We start from the raw sequence: 17582 nt of genomic DNA on the forward strand, positions 1-17582 counted from the left end.
CTCTCAATGGTTTCAAGGGCGTCTAGCGATTTGAGAAACAGACTTTAACAGATTGTGTTTTTGCTCGTTCCTGGTGATGAGGCCGCTTGGCAGCGAAGGGGTGACGACGAGCTTGGCAGACACCAGCGCCGTGTGTTCAGGTGGGTTCGGGGACGCCTGCTTCTCCTACGAAAGCAGTGCGTCCTTCAATTTAAATTGTTAATTTGTTCTCGGCTTAATAACGCTTGTTCAAAGGCCGGAGGTAAACCAGTGGAGCAATCGCGCATCCTGAATAACGATGGATTTTTTTTTATCGTCCTTAAATGTACCTTTTTTTCATTTTGTTTCATGGGTTTGTTATTTTGTTGTGTGAGCGATGCTGAAGGTTTACTGAGCGTTTTACTTTGCTTTAATAATGGAGGCGGTTTTGCGGTGTTTCTCTGGCGCTCTAACCTGTTGAACCCTGAGAGAAGCCTCTCGTTAATCACTATTGTTGAGTAAACAATCCCTGAGGGGGATATAGCCACATTTAAAGTACACACACACACGCACACATACACACACACAACTCAGTGTAGTGTTCTTCCGAGAAGCTCGGAGCTCGGAGCAAGCAACAAACCAAGGCCCCCTCATTGACTTTCTTAATGTCTGTTTCTTAATGTTTCCATGGACTTAATATATATATTTTTCCCAGGTTGACTGACTGACCTCTCAGGATTTTAGTTGTGACCACTAAAGCTCCAGTTTTCAATGCAAACCGTTTTATTGAAGCCCTTTCGGGAGAGGAGGAGGAATTCTTGGGAATTATTTGTCATTCAGTGGCAACACAGCGTCATGTTTTATCCCTGACTTCTGGTCTCCACAAACATTGGTAGCTTTTCTTCAAAAGGAAAAAGAAAACATGCAAGTTTTTCAGTCTGGCTGAGTCTTCCAAGGTTAGTGCTAAAGCAGGGAGAGTAATCTTCTAACCCTACAGTTATTGACAATGAATGATGACAGCCTTGGTCGAGCTTTCAGCACAGAACAAAACTTCTGTTCCCATTTAGTCATGAAGCCATGAAAACAAATGGTGTAGTTCTGTGGCAGGTACAGTGCACTAGGCTGTAAGGTATTCAGCAGGGATTTAAGACATTGGGAACGAACAATCTATATTTTGTCCATACAAAAAAACATTGAAATTGAATGAAATCAATGAAATTGAGATGCAACAATAAAATAGATATGAATGTATGTTGCTTTTTACTAGACAGAATTCTTACTGAATACATTTTACAAAAACCAAACACACATTCATATATATTTAATTTCAAACAGCATATTTTATCCTTACTCCAATAAAACAATTTTGAGCATCGAAAACAAACCTGTAAGTCTGACCTCTGCCATCTTGACAAACAAGCTTGTTTGGCTACTATATTACAAATGACTGCATTGATTTTTCACATACTCATAGTGGAGACGGTAGATTTTATGCTGCTCTTGTTTAGATTTAGAAAGCGGCTGTGGTCATGCTTGCGGTGAAGTTTCCATTAGTTAGCACTCAAATACTAAAATATGCCGAAACCAAAGGGCTACTCCACTATTACCATGACTGCTAGGCTAACTGCTACATTTTAGCAACAGTGTTTCTTAAGTAGCTTAGCACTCTGCACCTCGATGCTCGATGAGAGCTCAAATTGAGTGGGTGTCAACGGTGGGTGTCATAGCTGTTGTACAAAGGCCCTGGCTAACAAGAGAAAATGGTGGCTGGGTTGTGGCTGAGGGTGATGTTTAACAGACCAAGTGGCGTGTCTAGACTCATTTAGAAGGGGCGGCCTAGGAGAGGCACCGAGTAACAAAGACAAGTAAAAGGAAAATGCATGCATTCATCTTTATGCCATAGCGGTAGCACTGGGTGGATGCTTACACTCGCGTTGGTGCGTTTACATGACATTCAAGAAAGTCGACTTATTAGCTTAGTCCAACTATGATTGGATTACTAAAATGCATGTATACACCTTAGTCAAGCTATACTCGAATCGAATTGGGTTACTCATAGTCGAATTAAGACCCCTAGATAATGCGATTCATAGTCGAGCTAAGTGTGCATGTACGGCGTCGAATTGGATTATGCGTTGAATTTCGTTCTGCGCATGCTCGAGATCTTTTCCCGGGGCCGTGAGCCAGAAGTAGAAGGAGACGATAGTCGTGTTGTTGTTGTCGCCGTCGGATAAGGGATAACGAGAAACTGCGATTTATTTAAAAAGGTGGCGCAGAAGATGGAGGAAGCCGGTGAATGTAGTTACCCCCTATAAGAATTGTGTCCTGGCCGCGGGAGTGCGCATGGCATGCATTTATTAAAGGTGGAAGCACACAGACACTACGCTTCCATTTCCCCCAAGGCTGAATTAAAAGTACATGTTTTTCTAAATGTGGGTCATCAACAAGGTTGTAAAGTAGTACCTTCGGGCACATGTCAAAATCCTGTCAAAATAAATGTTTTTTTCTCCCAACGTGTTTACGTTCTTTATTCGTTCATTGCGCCGCGGCGGGGAATGCCGTATACGGACGGGCGGTGGAGGGGCTGCTCCGGCGGGAGAAAGATGTTTTCAGTAGACAGCTGTCAACTCACTTCAGGTCGGCGATTTATTTAAAAAGCTGGCGCAGAAAATGGAGGAAGCCGGTGTTGTGCTAATGTAGTTACCCCCTATAAGGAGTGTATCATCATCAACATGCAGTCACTACACACTACGCTATGATTTCACCTAAGGCTGAATTAAAAGTACATGTTTTTCTAAATGTTGCTCATCAACGAGGTTGTAAAGTAATAACTACGAACTTTATTCATTCATTGCGCCGCGGCCGAACTGATGGGGGTATTCTCTGATATTATGAATCTTACAGACTGCGTCGGGTTCTCAGACTCTCTGGTACTTCGACAACAAGTAAAGACTCCTAGTTTGGTTTATCTCACCCATGGGGAAAAGGAATTAGGGGAAATTAACTTTGGCTTTGACTCTCTGAAGTCCAGATTGAAACGCGACATGGAGGAGAAAGCGATGTTTCAGCAGACAGCTGTCAGTTCACTTCGGGTCCATATAATTTGTCCGACGCTCCATTGTTCCGACCTCGTATGCGGACTCCTCTGCCGGCAGAGCCAGCTCCTCCGGCTGGAGTCGGCATACGACCGAGAGGTCGGAACAATGGAGCGTCGGAAAAATGATATGGACCCGAAGTGAACTGACAGCTGTCTACTGAAAACATCTTTCTCGAATGCTGCCTGAGTATGTTGTTGCCAGTGATGTAAAGAGGTAAACCGGTGGCTCTATTACCACTAGTTGAAATGGGCACAGCGCCACCTATCGTACCGGGGCATGACACGCTTCGGCCAATGAATTGATTTACTCACCGCCATGTATACGCGGACAATTGCAGTTGTCCAATTGAGGAGCATAGTCGAGCTATGGCTTTAATCAAATTAAGCTGTGCATGTAAACGTACTGATTTTTGTGCCCCCCACCCCCCCTAACTATCCCCATTAACTGCAACATGGGCGAAGGAGAGGATGAAGAGGGTAGAGAGGGAGGTGCTGAAGGTGAAGTTAGTGAGCTAGAGTGTACACAGGCTACCTGAGGTTTCGGGCATCTGTGGAAAGCCTGGTAGAGATGATAAATGACTGAACTGTCTCTCACTCTCTCCCCTCTCTCTCTCTTTTATGTCTCTCCCACTTCCTTTCTCATCTCTTAATCTGTGACTCCCACATCCTTTCTCCTCCCTCTCACTCTTATCTCTCTCTTTCCCACTCCCTTCGTCCTCGCTCTGTCTCACTCTCTCCCTTTTCTGTCTCTCCCTCTCCCTGTCTCCTCTCTCTCACTCTTTTCTCTGTCTCCCACTTCCTTTCTCCCACTCTCTCTCCTTTCTCTGTCTCCTTCACCTTCCCCTGCTCTCTCGCTCCCTCTCTCTCCTCGTCTACCTGAACCTGGTAGAAGGTTCCAGAAGACGAAGGTGACCGCCTTGCTGGTCTCACACACCTGCGTCTCATCAGCGGCAGCAGCTGGGCCATATTTACCTTTAACTGCGGCATAAACCCACCGTCACTGCGGTCATGAATTGATTGATTTCACCGGACAGATGGTTACTATGAAGACACAAATGTCACCTTATGGGGGCTGTCTTGTCGCGTCCTTCTGGGATTTTTAAGGCTGGAGACTGGTCGTGATTTCACACAGTGTGTCGGTAGCTCAACGGTCTTATCGGTAAGCGGTGTTGGAGTAGTTACTCAAAAAAAGTAATTTGTTACTTATTACTAGTTACTTCTGTAAATTGTAAAAGCAATTTGAAAAGTAACTTCACTACTTATTACTTTACTTTCCCGTTTCTTAATTTACTGTGTAGATACATGGACAAACATCATAGCCCTATGATCAGTAGTCTGTCTTAGTGTTTATTGTATAAATGTATACAAAATGGCACATAACACCATATAAAAGAACAATATCCCTGTCTGCACAAAGAAATATGCCTCACTGTAAAATCCACAAACAACAGGATAAAGGACAGGGCTGCCAACTTTTGGGTTTTCGCTGGTGTGAGATTCTGTAGAATCTTGTAATGCATACCTTATAGCAGGGTCCGCGGGTGTAAATGTTGACTGTGGGGGGGTGGGGGGCGATCGGGATTGTTGACGGGGGGGTGGACGGACGCATGCTTTTTTCTTTTTTTTTGCCGTGAGAAAGTGGATGTGTGCGTGTGAGAGTGAGAGTTAGCAGCTCTGAAAGGAGGCTATGGTGAGGTCAATCAGTAGCAACACACAAGTTTCAAAACACAGGCTTTTGGAATCATGAGAACAAAAATCTTCTCCTGAGAACAAAACCAGCTTGTTATTAGATTAATGGCAAACAAAAAATTAAGTGGTCAATGATAAATATAAAAATAAAGGTCACTTTATCCCATACAATTAAAACAGAAATGCACTTAAGCGGCGGTGACACATGCTGTTACTTTATATGATAGTCTAAAGGCTGAATAAACCTGATCTATTTCGCAAGCTATGACATCGTAAGTGTGTCTTCCTCTCACCCTCTTGCAGGCAAGAGCAGCCTTCTCACGTTGAAAACTAATGCTGTCTATCCAGTGCACCGTTATTCCTAAGTAAGTTTTGTTGTTGGCGGACCAAATATCCGTGGTGGTGGACACGTGATCCAGGTACTCAAAAGTTATTTTGAGCTTCCATTCCATGTCGGAATAACATTTGTCCAGGTAATGGGCAAATGTTTTCCTGTCAGATGTTGGCTTGCGCGTCGCGGGTACTTTATGTCGTATTTTTCTTAATCTGGGTTGCGACAGTTAAAAGACTCCTGTCACCTGGGCATAGAGTGCATTTCACTCGAATATTTTTGTCCTTTCGATCTATTTACTGGAAGTAGTGAGACTATTGTCACTGACGAAACCCCCTGTCTCCGTCTCTATCTCCATTTCCCTCTCTCCTTCACACATGCAGCTACGTCACTCAAATCGATCGCTATGGCAACGTGCCGAGGCAAGCAGCACACACACAGGCAGCACGCATGCACACACCACTTAAACAGATCAGTTAATAATTAACAGATCAGCTAATATTGTTACTGTAATCCGTTACCTTGTAACTCGTTACCCCCAACACTGTCGGTAAGACTGTTGATACAAGGATAGAATCACTCCTTGGTCTATTGGTGTGTATCCAACCTTTATTGAACACGATTAGTCTCTTTGACATTCGCTTGACCAAGACTGGTCAGGTCTCGCAATGGAATAAAATATACGGTAAACAATATCTTACAACTTTAAACAACATGATTTTACCCGTTTAACACTGAAAACAAGAAGGAAGACGCCATGCATTGTCCTGTGTCATCAATCACACCGTTGTATATTCTGTCACACTCTCCCTCCGGCTAATACTACATTGGTACTACTTTGGCCAGGCCTTGGTACTATGTTGGTGCCCCATTGGTCCTTAGGTTTATCACTCATTGATGAGTCGTTGGTAACGGATCGGTACCGCGACGGCCCCCCCGTCGGTTGTTGTGTTGATTCATTCCCACTCGGAGCGGACTATAACTCACAGATTGTCCCGGTCACACTGTCCTGATCAGACTGGATGCCGTCCAAGCTGCTGCAGGACCCCAACCGCGGCCAGTTCCCGACCCTCCATCGCTGGAGACGGTAAACGTTTGGCAGGAGGAGGGCTGCGGTTATAAGTGGCGTTGTCAAAGTGCGCGACGCTCGCCGTTTGCGGCAGTCTTTAGGCGCCCGCTTGGCAGACGCCCGAGAATGACGGATGTAACAACTCAACAACGATTCGCTGGTCACTGATTAGAATGTCACTCCAAGGCGCTGGCGGATACGAGGGGAGAGGATGCACGCGCCACACACACACACACACACACATGCACATGCACACGCACACGCACACATGCACACATGTACACATACATATACACACACACACACACACACACACACACACACACACACACACACACACTTGCACATCCACAGTCCACCAGTTCAGAACCAGTTTAGATTTAAAAAATGAGAGCTGACATTTGTATTTGTATGAACCAATTTATTAGTGTTGACATAAGTGTTGACAACCTCACGTTTTTAACCCTTACCATAGGATTGAATTCTGCATCTCCCATGTCTAAAAACAACCCCTTTTCGCCTGTAATCACCTACTAGTTTGTTTCATTAGTTGGAATTATCCCAGTGGATTCCCTCCATGTTTCAGATTCTGCGTATCCTCTCTCTGCACCAAAAGATTCTGACTGGTTTTAATGAATAACATAGGCTACTTTCTTCAACGTTTCAATGAGCTCACTATCCACCGTTCAGCTGAAGTGTCTGTGGCCACCACTCCACTCCTTGTACTATGTTAAGAGTATAAAACGACGTATGCCATCTTTGCCAAGAAACAGATGTTAAAGCCAGCCTCCACAGACCAGCGCAATACTGCAACACAGGGCTGCTTTTTGGGAAGTAAGAGTTGAGCTTCTAATTAAAAACAAAGACTCAAAGTAGTTATTAGTCTCGTAAACACAGCTGGCGGTTGCTAAGTCACAGTTGGCGGCCGAGACAGAGGTGTGATTTTTGGTTTCTATGCCGATGACGCCGTTGTTTGCACAGGGCTGACTCTGAATCGCCACGGTTGCCATGGAAGGACAGGAGAAGCGCTGCTCTCTGCTTTATCGATCCTGGGAACTAAATAATGAATTCATACTAACCGCTGATAAACAGAAGGTCAAGCAGTACCCTTACATCCATGAGTTGACGGCCATTGGCATCCAATTAGTTTGTTTAGTTTAATCTTTCCAACTGTAAAGTATTCAGGTTTCTAAGGTGGGTGTCACGGAACGCATCACCGGCGCATCAGTAGTCCCAGTGGTACTACTTTACTATGAATCGGTGGGTACTATATCAGTCACACAGGAGCTATTGTGTTGACTTTCTAAACTCCAAACAGTCTTTAAATCCTCGTCTTGGGGTGCAGTATAATTGCTGCATTGATTCAAAATAGTTTCTTTTTTTCCCCCTCCTCTGTTTTCCAATTCTCTGAAGACGTAGATCTAATTAGCGATGCTTATTAGCCAGCCGGAGAGAGAGTGAGCGAGCTTGGAGTGTCAGGAATGATGCTAGCCAGCCATGGAAACGCAACACAATGAGCAGCCTTATCACGCAGTGACGCCGGGTTATTTTCAGCCTCCCAGGAAGAATTTTTAGACGATCTGAAAAAATAGGAGGGAAAGCTTGTTTTCACCCTCCCCATTCTCTGAAGGAGTCCAACAGAGAAGACTGCTGGACATTTTCCTCATGAAGCTCTCTCCCTCTCACTGTCTCTCACGGTTGAAAGGACCACTAGGTGCTTAATCGCTGGGTACACGAGAGTGTTGGGGTTTTATAGTCATGGGTTTTTTCCCGAGCAGTTGTAAGACTCTTTTGGGACAGAGAGGAAGATTGCATTATGATAGATTTGTTAAACAAGTAGGAAAATCCGTAGGCTACACTTTCTTTTTAATCAATTAACCTATCCAAGAGTAAATCAGATTTTCTGTAATGATATCTGTGGTGATGTCTTTTTAAACATTAAAAACAGATTATTAGATCAGATAAAATTGTATGCAAGTCCTAGACAACGATAGTGCAAGTCCTAGACAACGATATGGTATTGGTACAAGTAGTTCAAAATAGCAAATAGGATGAAAGATATATATATAATGTACTTTTAAAAGACTATTACTATTACCATTCAACATGTGTACGCAGGCTTCATCTAACCATCAACATTCTTTGAGCATTCATTTCAGAATATACCTGATAGAAAATGTCATTCTCTGAAAATCAAGGTCGTTCTACTCAAAATTAAAAAAAGTAAAAAAATAAAATATGGAAAAAAATTATTTCTTTAATAAAACTATAATCCTATAAATATCACAGAATGTTCTTTTATTTTAATTTTTTATGATTTATTAACCACTGAAAATATAATTCTGAATGGTTTTACGACAAAATATAAAAGATTCTGAAAATTTGATTTGGAATGTTCCGTTCTTTTATTAGAACGGAACATCTATTATAAGATATTATCCGCCATAACAACAGAGCCGACCCATACCGTTCCACAGAGAGGTGAGCACCCCGGGTCTCCGCTCCAGTGAGACAGCAGCTGGTTCTGCAGTTGAAGCCTCGGTCATGACCCCCCCCAGCTGTTGAATAAGAAGCATGGACCCGGAGCGCCCCCTCTGACAGCTTCCCCCCCGCCAGCCCTCTCTTTCCCGGTCTGTACCATGGAGGCTGGGGGTGGAACGCCACCACCGCCGCCCCCGCCACCCCCGCCACCGCCGGCAACACAGTCTCCAAAGCCAGGGGCCCGGGGCCCTCGACGCATCCCCGCCCCCGGTGTTCTGGTGGCCCTGCTGGCCCTGCTGGCCGTGTCCGTGTCCAGCACCGGTGTTACCCGGGACCCAGGGCAGCAGAGGCAGTCTCTCCGGCGTGTGAGGCGAGGGTGGGTGTGGAGCCAGCTGGTGGTCCCGGAGGAGGACCCCACACCGCGCGTCATCGGCAAGGTACGGCGTGCCGGCTGCTCCGTCTGAGGGTGTTTGAGGTGTTAAGATCATACGTGCCGTATAAGGGCATGGAAGCTCTGTACGTAGGAGCAGTCACAACATGGCAAAGTCGTCTTCTTCTTCCAATAAATGTATTGTTATTGTTTCTTACATACCAGGGGGGTATTCCATCAAAGTCACTAACGAAAGCGGCGATTAGTTGATTAAGCCCGGTTAGAACTAGCGCCAACTTCCACTTGAGGCTAAAGCCGTTCCATCAACGCAGTTCAGCCGCGCATTGCTCAGGTTAGTTCAAACCAGGCTCACGTTATCCTGGATTACGCGCGTTCACGAGATATGTAACCAGCCCAGAACCGTGAATGTCGAATCATGGATCAAATGTCCGAAAAGGACCGAGCGGGATCTTTTCCAGCGGCGAACAGAAGCTGCTTGTGGAGGTCTATGAGGAGTACACGCATATAATAACTCAAAAAGGGAACACCGTAACCATTAATAGAAACAGGGAGGCTGCCTGGCACAAAAATCGGCGATCTGTTGAATGCATAAGTAGTATTAAGCGTAACATATTTTAATTTAATATTGACCATTGATTTAACAGTAGGGAGATAGTCTTGAGTTAACGTGTCGGACCTGCACTCGGTCGTCCGGGGTTCTATCCCCACGGAAGTAATAGTAATATAGGAAGGTTTACTAGAGAAATCAAGTAACTGTTCATGCCATTTATTTGAATATTCTTAATTAGGGAATTAATAAAATTAATAAAGGGAATTACAAAATGAAGCCAACGCCAAGAATATTACGCATTAGTCTGGACGCGAACTCGGGTTGCGCATATCACAGGGCAAGTGCTAGACCATTCACCCAGCCGCTGATTACTGATGACACGATAATACATAGATTTGTGTGAAAATGTGTTGAAAAAATAGCCACAGTAATAATAAATAGCAATTCATTTAATTATTTCATTTGCATTATTTAATCTTAGACCCTTAGTGAAAATATACGCTGTTTGTACTACAAAATAAGCCTGGCTTTGCGTTTAGCTTGGTTGATGGAATACCCCCCAGGTATAATATATTTTAAACAAAATGCCGAAGTTGTACTATTAGTAGTAGTGTGTTACCATTCAAAGTATTAATCATGATCAGTTTATTCTCATTGGTCTATGTATTCAAAATTGAGATTTAGGCCTGCTTGTTATTTTTTGAAATTCAATTCATTTTTAATTGTTGAAATTCAAGCATTTACTGCCATTGGCACACACCTTATATTATCATAGTGGAATATATAACATAATAATAACAACAACAAACCAAACATCACGTCTGGCCCGGTGCTCCGTCTCCCCACCAGCTGGAGTCGGACTACAGCCGCTGGGGGTTCAGCATCCGCTACATCCTGTCGGGCGAGGGCGCCGGCGACGCCTTCGACATCGACGAGTACTCTGGCGAGATCCGCACGCGCCGCAAGCTGGACCGTGAGGAGAAGGCCTTCTACGTGCTCCAGGCGCAGGCCATCGACCGGGGCACCCAGGAGCCGGTGGAGCCCCAGTCCGAGTTCATCATCCAGGTCCAGGACATCAACGACAACCCCCCTCTGTTCCAGGAGGAGCCCTACATCTGCAGCATCCCCGAGATGAGCCCCACAGGTAGGGGTGCTCGCCCCGGGTCAGGGGTCCTCGAGGGAGGGTTAGGGGGTACGGACTCTGTACGCCATTACTATCAATCAAGCTTTATGTGCTGCAAGTTAGCAAGTACTTGGCGTTGGAAAGACCACAACAGTGAAGTCTAATCTGGGATTATTAAAGTTTTATTTTATCTCAAGAAATAAAGTGTATGGAGTGTATAACGTAAAGCCTTTTGGTTTTACTAACAATAATGTATTTTTATATTTAGAAAATATGAAGTTACAATTCAATTCACAGGATTCAAAGACGTGGTTGTCATCTTACTAATAGTTTAAATCTTGAATGTAGATTTAGCTGAAATGCTAAAATAAATAAGTTGTAAAATCCAAGGTTTGGCTCTGTTACATTGCAAGGACCATTTTAAGAGAAAATAACTCAAATTATCTTCAACTGCTGAACCATAAAACGTGAACAACGTCTACTGGAAGGGCTGGTGTGTCTATCTGGCAGGAAGTTCAAGGTATTGCTTTCTTTATCATAGTTCTGGGTGCCTTTACATTTTATTAGGCCCAAATAATGTTATTAAATCCACTGCCCTTTCACAACCAAACCATTACCATTTCATTTTTATATGTAATCTACTTTTGGAGTATAATATCCCTCTCGTAATAAATCATAATGCATTTGACTTGAAAAGGGGCGAGCGGGGAATGGTTCTGTGTGTGTGTGTGTGTGTGTGTGTGTGTGTGTGTGTGTGTGTGTGTGTGTGTGTGTGTGTGTGTCTGTGTGTGTGTGTGTGTGTGCATGTGCGAGAGAGAGACGGAAACCAAGGAGAGCGAGCGAATGGAGAGTAAAGAGATGTGCTGCTGCAGTGTAGCCCGCTCGACCAAACAGAGAGAGAGTGCTAAGTGGTAGTCGGAGTGCTCCACACGGACGATCAAGACGGAGAGTGAGAGACACACACACACACACACACACACACACACACACACACACAGAAGGATTAGCAGAGTGGACGAGCGGCGAAGGGAGAGAGAGAGAAGCACACACATAGACAGAGATGGGCGGATAGTGAGACGTGCACACACACAGAGAGGAGGATAGAGAAAGAGACACAGAGTGTGACAATGAGAGAGTGACACACACAACACACACACACACACACACACACACACACACACACACACACACACACACACGTGAATAGAGAGGGATAGAAACAGAGAGACAAACACATAGATAGAGAGACAAAGAGGGAGGGAGAGGACACACAGAGAGTGACAGAGAGACACACATAGATAGAGGGACACGTACACAAACAAATGGAGAGAGAACAAGAGAGGTAGAGAGAGACAGAGAGGGATAGAAACAGAGGGACACACACATAGATAGAGAGACAAAGAGGGAGGGAGAGGACACACAGAGAGTGACAGAGAGACACACATAGATAGAGGGACACGTACACAAACAAATGGAGAGAGAGAAAGGAAGAGACGGATAGACACATAGTGACATAGAGGCACAGGGAGAGAGATATAGATATAGAGAAGGGGTAGAGAGAGAAAGAGAGAGCGAGAGAGAGAGAGACACACACACACACCCACACACAGATAGAAAGGTGGCAGAAGAGAGATACAGTCAGCCAAGAAAAGAAGCACCCAGAGACAAAGAGGAAGGGTGAACTCAACTCAAGGAGTGATAGAGCAAGACATAGAGAGACATAAACATAGTGGGGGGCAGTCTAAGAGACGGAGATAGAAAGAGAGGGGGAGAGAGAGAGAGAGAGTGAGAGAGAGAGAGACAGAGAGAGAGAGGGGGAGGGAGAGAGAGAAAGAGAGAGAAAGAAAGAAAGAGAAAGAAAGAAAGAAAAAGCGCGAGAGAGAGGAGATAGATGTCACAGTAAGAGTGGAGGGGTTGTCACTCACACCTGCCCACCACAATCCCTCTCCCCCACCTCCCCCCCCACCCCCCTCCACCATCTCAGAGCCAGCCAGACAGGCCCAGTGGGGATAGCGAGGCATAGATCACTTTGTTGGGCCTGAGGGGAGAGGGTGAGACGTGGGACTGAGCTAACCCCCCTGTATCTTCCGGTCCTCCCAACCACCCCCACCCCAACCCACCACCATCTATCCCTACCCTCCAGGGACCACGGTGGCCAGGGTGACGGCCACGGACGCAGACGACCCCCAGCAGGGGAACCACGCCCGGCTGCTGTACTCCATCCTGCAGGGGGAGCCCTACTTCTCTGTGGAGCCCAAGACAGGTGACCTTACACCCGGGGGGGTACAAAGTGTGTGGCAAGATTCACCTCGGGGCTTTCTGCTTCAGAAAGCAGATTCACCTCGGGGCTTGCTTGTCTATGGGAAATAACATGTTTTTTTTTGAATGATCGTACATAACAAACTCTGTAGGTGGTGAAGAAGTAAAAGCAGCTGTTGTCTGAAATGGAAGGATACAATTCTGGATCCTTATGTAGTGCACTACCTAGTACCCTTAATGCACACTTAAATGAAGGTACAACTGATTGCACACTTCCTTACTATATCCCATGATGCATAACGGTTTTCATGTCGTCAAATCCGTACGTCCAGGTACTCTATTCAAATGAGCTGTCACAGGATGACATTTAATACATCAGGGCTTGTTAATGTGACCAATATACTTCACATCATGTACTTATTGTCCTTATTTCTCTTAATACTTTTTCCCTGAACGGTGTGCTCTGTAGTGTTCACTATGTAGGAAATAAGGAATGAAGGAACAAGTGAGCCAAATTGAACAAAGCCCAGACGTTTTCCTCCACCTCCATTGTACCCACGTATCCAACTGTCAAATTGCTTAAGAAGCTCAACAAGACGCTTTATCGGCAGCCAAATCGCCTTGGCAACCGAGGATGCATCAGTGTACAGTGAACCGTGTTTTAGTGATTCTTTGACTACATCGTCAGCCATTTATATCACGGGCCACTCATATTGCCACACGTGAACACGTAAACAAGGTGAAGGTGGCTACAAAGTCTGAAGGGTGTGATTGGTCAGATCGCCACCAGTTGACTTCTCCTCTAATGACCCTGAAGCAGCTCAGGCGTCCCAACTGGTCCTTACTGGTCCCGTTCTACAAGGCCATTATAAGGATTCCATTATAAGGACTCCATTATAAGGACTCAGGATACTGCTGGAGCTTCAAGCTTGAGTGGTCAAGATATAGCTCCAGTCTTAGGACAACTTTTGGAAACCTACCTTTTTAAACGCATTATAACCCTATACAAATGTATTAAAAGAGAGGTTGGTGTATTATTGTGAAGCATTTTGGGAATTGCCGCCAAGTCCATCTAGTATTAAATCTAATCACAAGTCTGTTATCTCTCTATCTCACTTTTGTTATTCATAGTTTCATATCCAACAACACAGATAGTTATAGAAAGGCTGTTTCCAGAGATGTATTTAGCATAATCAGTATAACGGTTGGGATCATAGCGAAAAGACCGACATGTACAGTATACAAAAGTTTAGTGTGAAGAGAGAACAAAGAAGAATGCACAAAACAAAAACACATTTAGAAGGATCACGTCACCTGGACCTGCCAACCAGTTAATTAGAAGAAATCCATTCCGCTCTATAATCTACAGATCTACTCTCTCATTAGTTAGCCAGGAACCATAAACCCACGCTCCAGTTTCCTATAAATCCCCTGCAGGCCAGAGTATCAAATTCTCGTCTGTTGGCGGATCGCTCCGGCCAGCCCCCAGAGGACCCTAAATCAGGCGTTAAATCAGTTTAATGTTTGGTGTGTGGTGGAAATTCTTTGTCTAATGCAGTCTTAACAAACCTGCCCTGTTCCTCCTCCCCTGGTCTTCACCAGCCCTCCTCCCTCTCCTCCAGCGCCTTGACCGTCACAAGCCAGGGTTACACAGCCGGGGTAGGGTCATGGAGGTAGGGTAGGGTCATGAAGGTAGGGGTCATGGAGGTAGGGTAGGGTCATGAAGGTAGGGGTCATGGAGGTAGGGTAGGGTCATGAAGGTAGGGGTCATGGAGGTAGGGGTCATGGAGGTAGGGTAGGGGTCATGGAGGTAGGGTATGGGTCATGGAGGTAGGGTAGGGTCATGAAGGTAGGGGTCATGGAGGTAGGGTAGGGGTCATGGAGGTAGGGTAGGGTCATGAAGGTAGGGGTCATGGAGGTAGGGTAGGGGTCATGGAGGTAGGGTAGGGTCATGAAGGTAGGGGTCATGGAGGTAGGGTAGGGTCATGAAGGTAGGGGTCATGGAGGTAGGGTAGGGTCATGAAGGTAGGGGTCATGGAGGTAGGGTAGGGTCATGAAGGTAGGGGTCATGGAGGTAGGGTAGGGGTACTGAGTATTAATCACAGCAATCAATCAAACGTTATTTGTAACTGCTGTCTGAATCGCTTTACAAGAGACACAACATAATAATTTCCATATTTGGTCATATTGATAAATTAAGTATATTGCTTCTCTCTCTCTTTATGTACTCTACTCTACTTTTCTCTCTCTCTTTCTCGATGCATCCCTGGCAGGGAGATAGCGAAGGCTCAACTTTGAAGCTCTCTCACTCTCTATCGCTCTATCGCTCATCATCATCTTTTGTTCTCTCGCTCGCTCTCTCTCCTCGCTCTCGCTCTCTCACTCTCTCCCCCTGTCCTCCTCTCTCTCTGTGTACCTGTGTGTGTGTGTGTGTATGTGAGTCTCCCTCTCTAACCCTTCCGTCTCTCACCCCATACCCCGCTCCCAGGCCTCATCGTGACGTCCTGGCCCAATATGGACCGGGAGGCGCGGGACCAGTACCTGGTGGTGCTGGAGGTGAAGGACATGCTGGGCCAGCGCGGGGCCCACTCCGCCTCCACCACCGTCACCGTCTTCCTCTCCGACGTCAACGACAACGGGCCCACCTTCCAGCACCGTGAGTCTCCAGGATTATCACTGGAACCCTGAAACCCTGACTGTAACCATGGCGACAATCGAACCCTGATCCCAAACACAAGCAGTAACCCTGACAACAATCAAACCCTAACCCCAAACACTAGTAGTTACCCTGACAACAATCAAACCCTAACCCCAAACACAAGCAGTTACCCTGACAACAATCAAACCCTAACCCCAAACACAAGAGGTTACCCTGACAACAATCGAACCTTGATCCTAAACCCAAGCACTTACGCTGACAACAACATTCCCCCTGACAGTAACCCTGACAACAATCCAAACAAGCAAGAAAGAGCGACAGACATAGGCGGTCCTTAATTGAACACTTCAAACACATCAGTCTGATCAGACATAGTAGCGAGGCGAGCGCTGCGGACGACGGCGGAGATCCATTCTGCATTACTGTGACAATCTTGTTATTCTGCCCGCATTAACCACATAACAAGGGGAAGGGGGAGAGGGACAGAGAGGGGGAGGAGGGGAGAGAGAGAGGGTACGACAGGGTGAGAGAGAGAGAGAGAGACAGAGAGAGAGAGACAGAGAGAGAGAGAGAGACAGAGAGAGCGAGAGAGAGAGAGAGAGGGGGGGGAAGAGAGAGGGCGATAGAGAGACGGGGAGCGGGTGGAGGGATGGGGGAGAGAGAGGGGGGAAAAGGTGAGGGAGACAGAGTAAGAGGGGGGAGAGAGAGGGGAGGAAAGGAGAGAGATATGGGGTGAACGAGAGGTGGAGAGGGATACAGAGAAAGATGGGACAATATGACCAGAGATAAAGAGACACAGAGGGAGACAGGGGGAGCCAGAGATATAGGGAAGGACAACCAGAGATAAAGGGAGACAGAGTTAGAGAGAGAGAGAGAGAGAGAGAGAGAGAGAGAGCGAGAGAGCGATAGAAAGAGAGAGAGAGAGAGAGAGAGAGAAAGAGGGAGAGGGAGAGAGAAAGAGCGCAGCAGATAACGTGAGAGGGAGAGAGAGAGAGCAGGGGGGATATGCAGATGGGACCAGGGGAGAAATGATGGAGGAGCCAGGGTATGGGAAGACGAGGAGGAGGATTTCTCCTGGTGTTGTTGCTCTCTCGCTGCGTGTGTCTATGTGCGGGGCTTAAGCCCACCGGAGGAATTTAATCATTTCACACTTGAAAGGACATTTGTCATGACCTTTGGAAACACAAACCTGGGTTTCTGTCCGAGATAAACCTCTTTAAATGAATGCCCAAGGTGCGAATCAATTCGGCAGCAGGCGGACAATGGGGAGGACGATGTTCATATAACGATGAGCGGTCTCTCGGCGGTGTTGTGATGCACATATGGTTACGGAGTAGTCACGCTCCGACCGCAGTGATTCCCATGCAAAACAGCCGGCGTGGGCACCGCGGTCCGAAGTTGAACCCAACAATATGCCACAGAACTTTTAGGAAGATTGATCGCCACGGTAACCCATTTCCTTCAATGGCCCTTGCATTCATTTCTTTTCATAATTTTCTTTGAGGTCATTTCCCCCCACCAGCTGTTCTTTCATTCTAAATTAAAGGGGGGTTATAATGGTGACCGTAGCCTGCTCGGACTCTGTGCTAACTTGAGAAGTTAGCCCCCCCCCTCTTCCCGACGTGGTCCGTGACTCAGTCTGACTCACGCTACAGATTGAGCACACTCATATCGCCGGGCCCTTCAACCTGTCCAACCTTGAGAGCGACCTCGCTTCTCAGTCTGTCGCTCCACACAAAGACGACCCCCCCGCCATCCCGGGCAGCGAGACGAGGCAGTGCTCAGCCCCAAGCTCTGACGTACTTTAGATACAGCCTCCACCTTTTAATCAAGCACATTGTTCCAGGTAGCATATGGCCGCTCGCTGATTAACCACCACGCCTCCTTCACCGCCATCTCAACCTCTCCCTCCGTCCCCACCCACCCACCGACGCTAAACCCGGTCGCCGTGGCAGCCGTCCAAGCAGCGGTCTCA

The 17582-nt window shown here is 46.3% G+C and overlaps 1 protein-coding gene across 3 annotated transcripts in view; it reads left to right on the top strand.

The window, feature by feature from the left end:
- Nucleotides 1-13: 13 nt before the first annotated feature.
- The window catches only part of LOC311355781 (cadherin-7-like), a 32299-nt gene continuing 14730 nt past the window's right edge, over nucleotides 14-17582 (top strand). The window contains exons 1-5 of one of the 3 annotated variants that reach the window (XM_084475608.1): nucleotides 14-140; nucleotides 8622-9062; nucleotides 10416-10710; nucleotides 12833-12952; nucleotides 15437-15604. In XM_084475608.1, the coding sequence (XP_084331734.1) occupies nucleotides 8784-9062; nucleotides 10416-10710; nucleotides 12833-12952; nucleotides 15437-15604 (862 nt within the window). In that variant the 5' untranslated portion in view covers nucleotides 14-140; nucleotides 8622-8783. Of the gene's footprint in view, nucleotides 141-5879; nucleotides 6163-7369; nucleotides 7405-8621; nucleotides 9063-10415; nucleotides 10711-12832; nucleotides 12953-15436; nucleotides 15605-17582 lie in introns of those variants that run through there. The other 2 variants (XM_084475609.1, XM_084475610.1) reach the window with 2 other exon arrangements.

Source organism: Micromesistius poutassou, assembly GCF_964030765.1.
Source record: "Micromesistius poutassou genome assembly, chromosome: 11".
In the NCBI taxonomy this organism is placed as follows: Eukaryota; Metazoa; Chordata; class Actinopteri; order Gadiformes; family Gadidae; genus Micromesistius; species Micromesistius poutassou.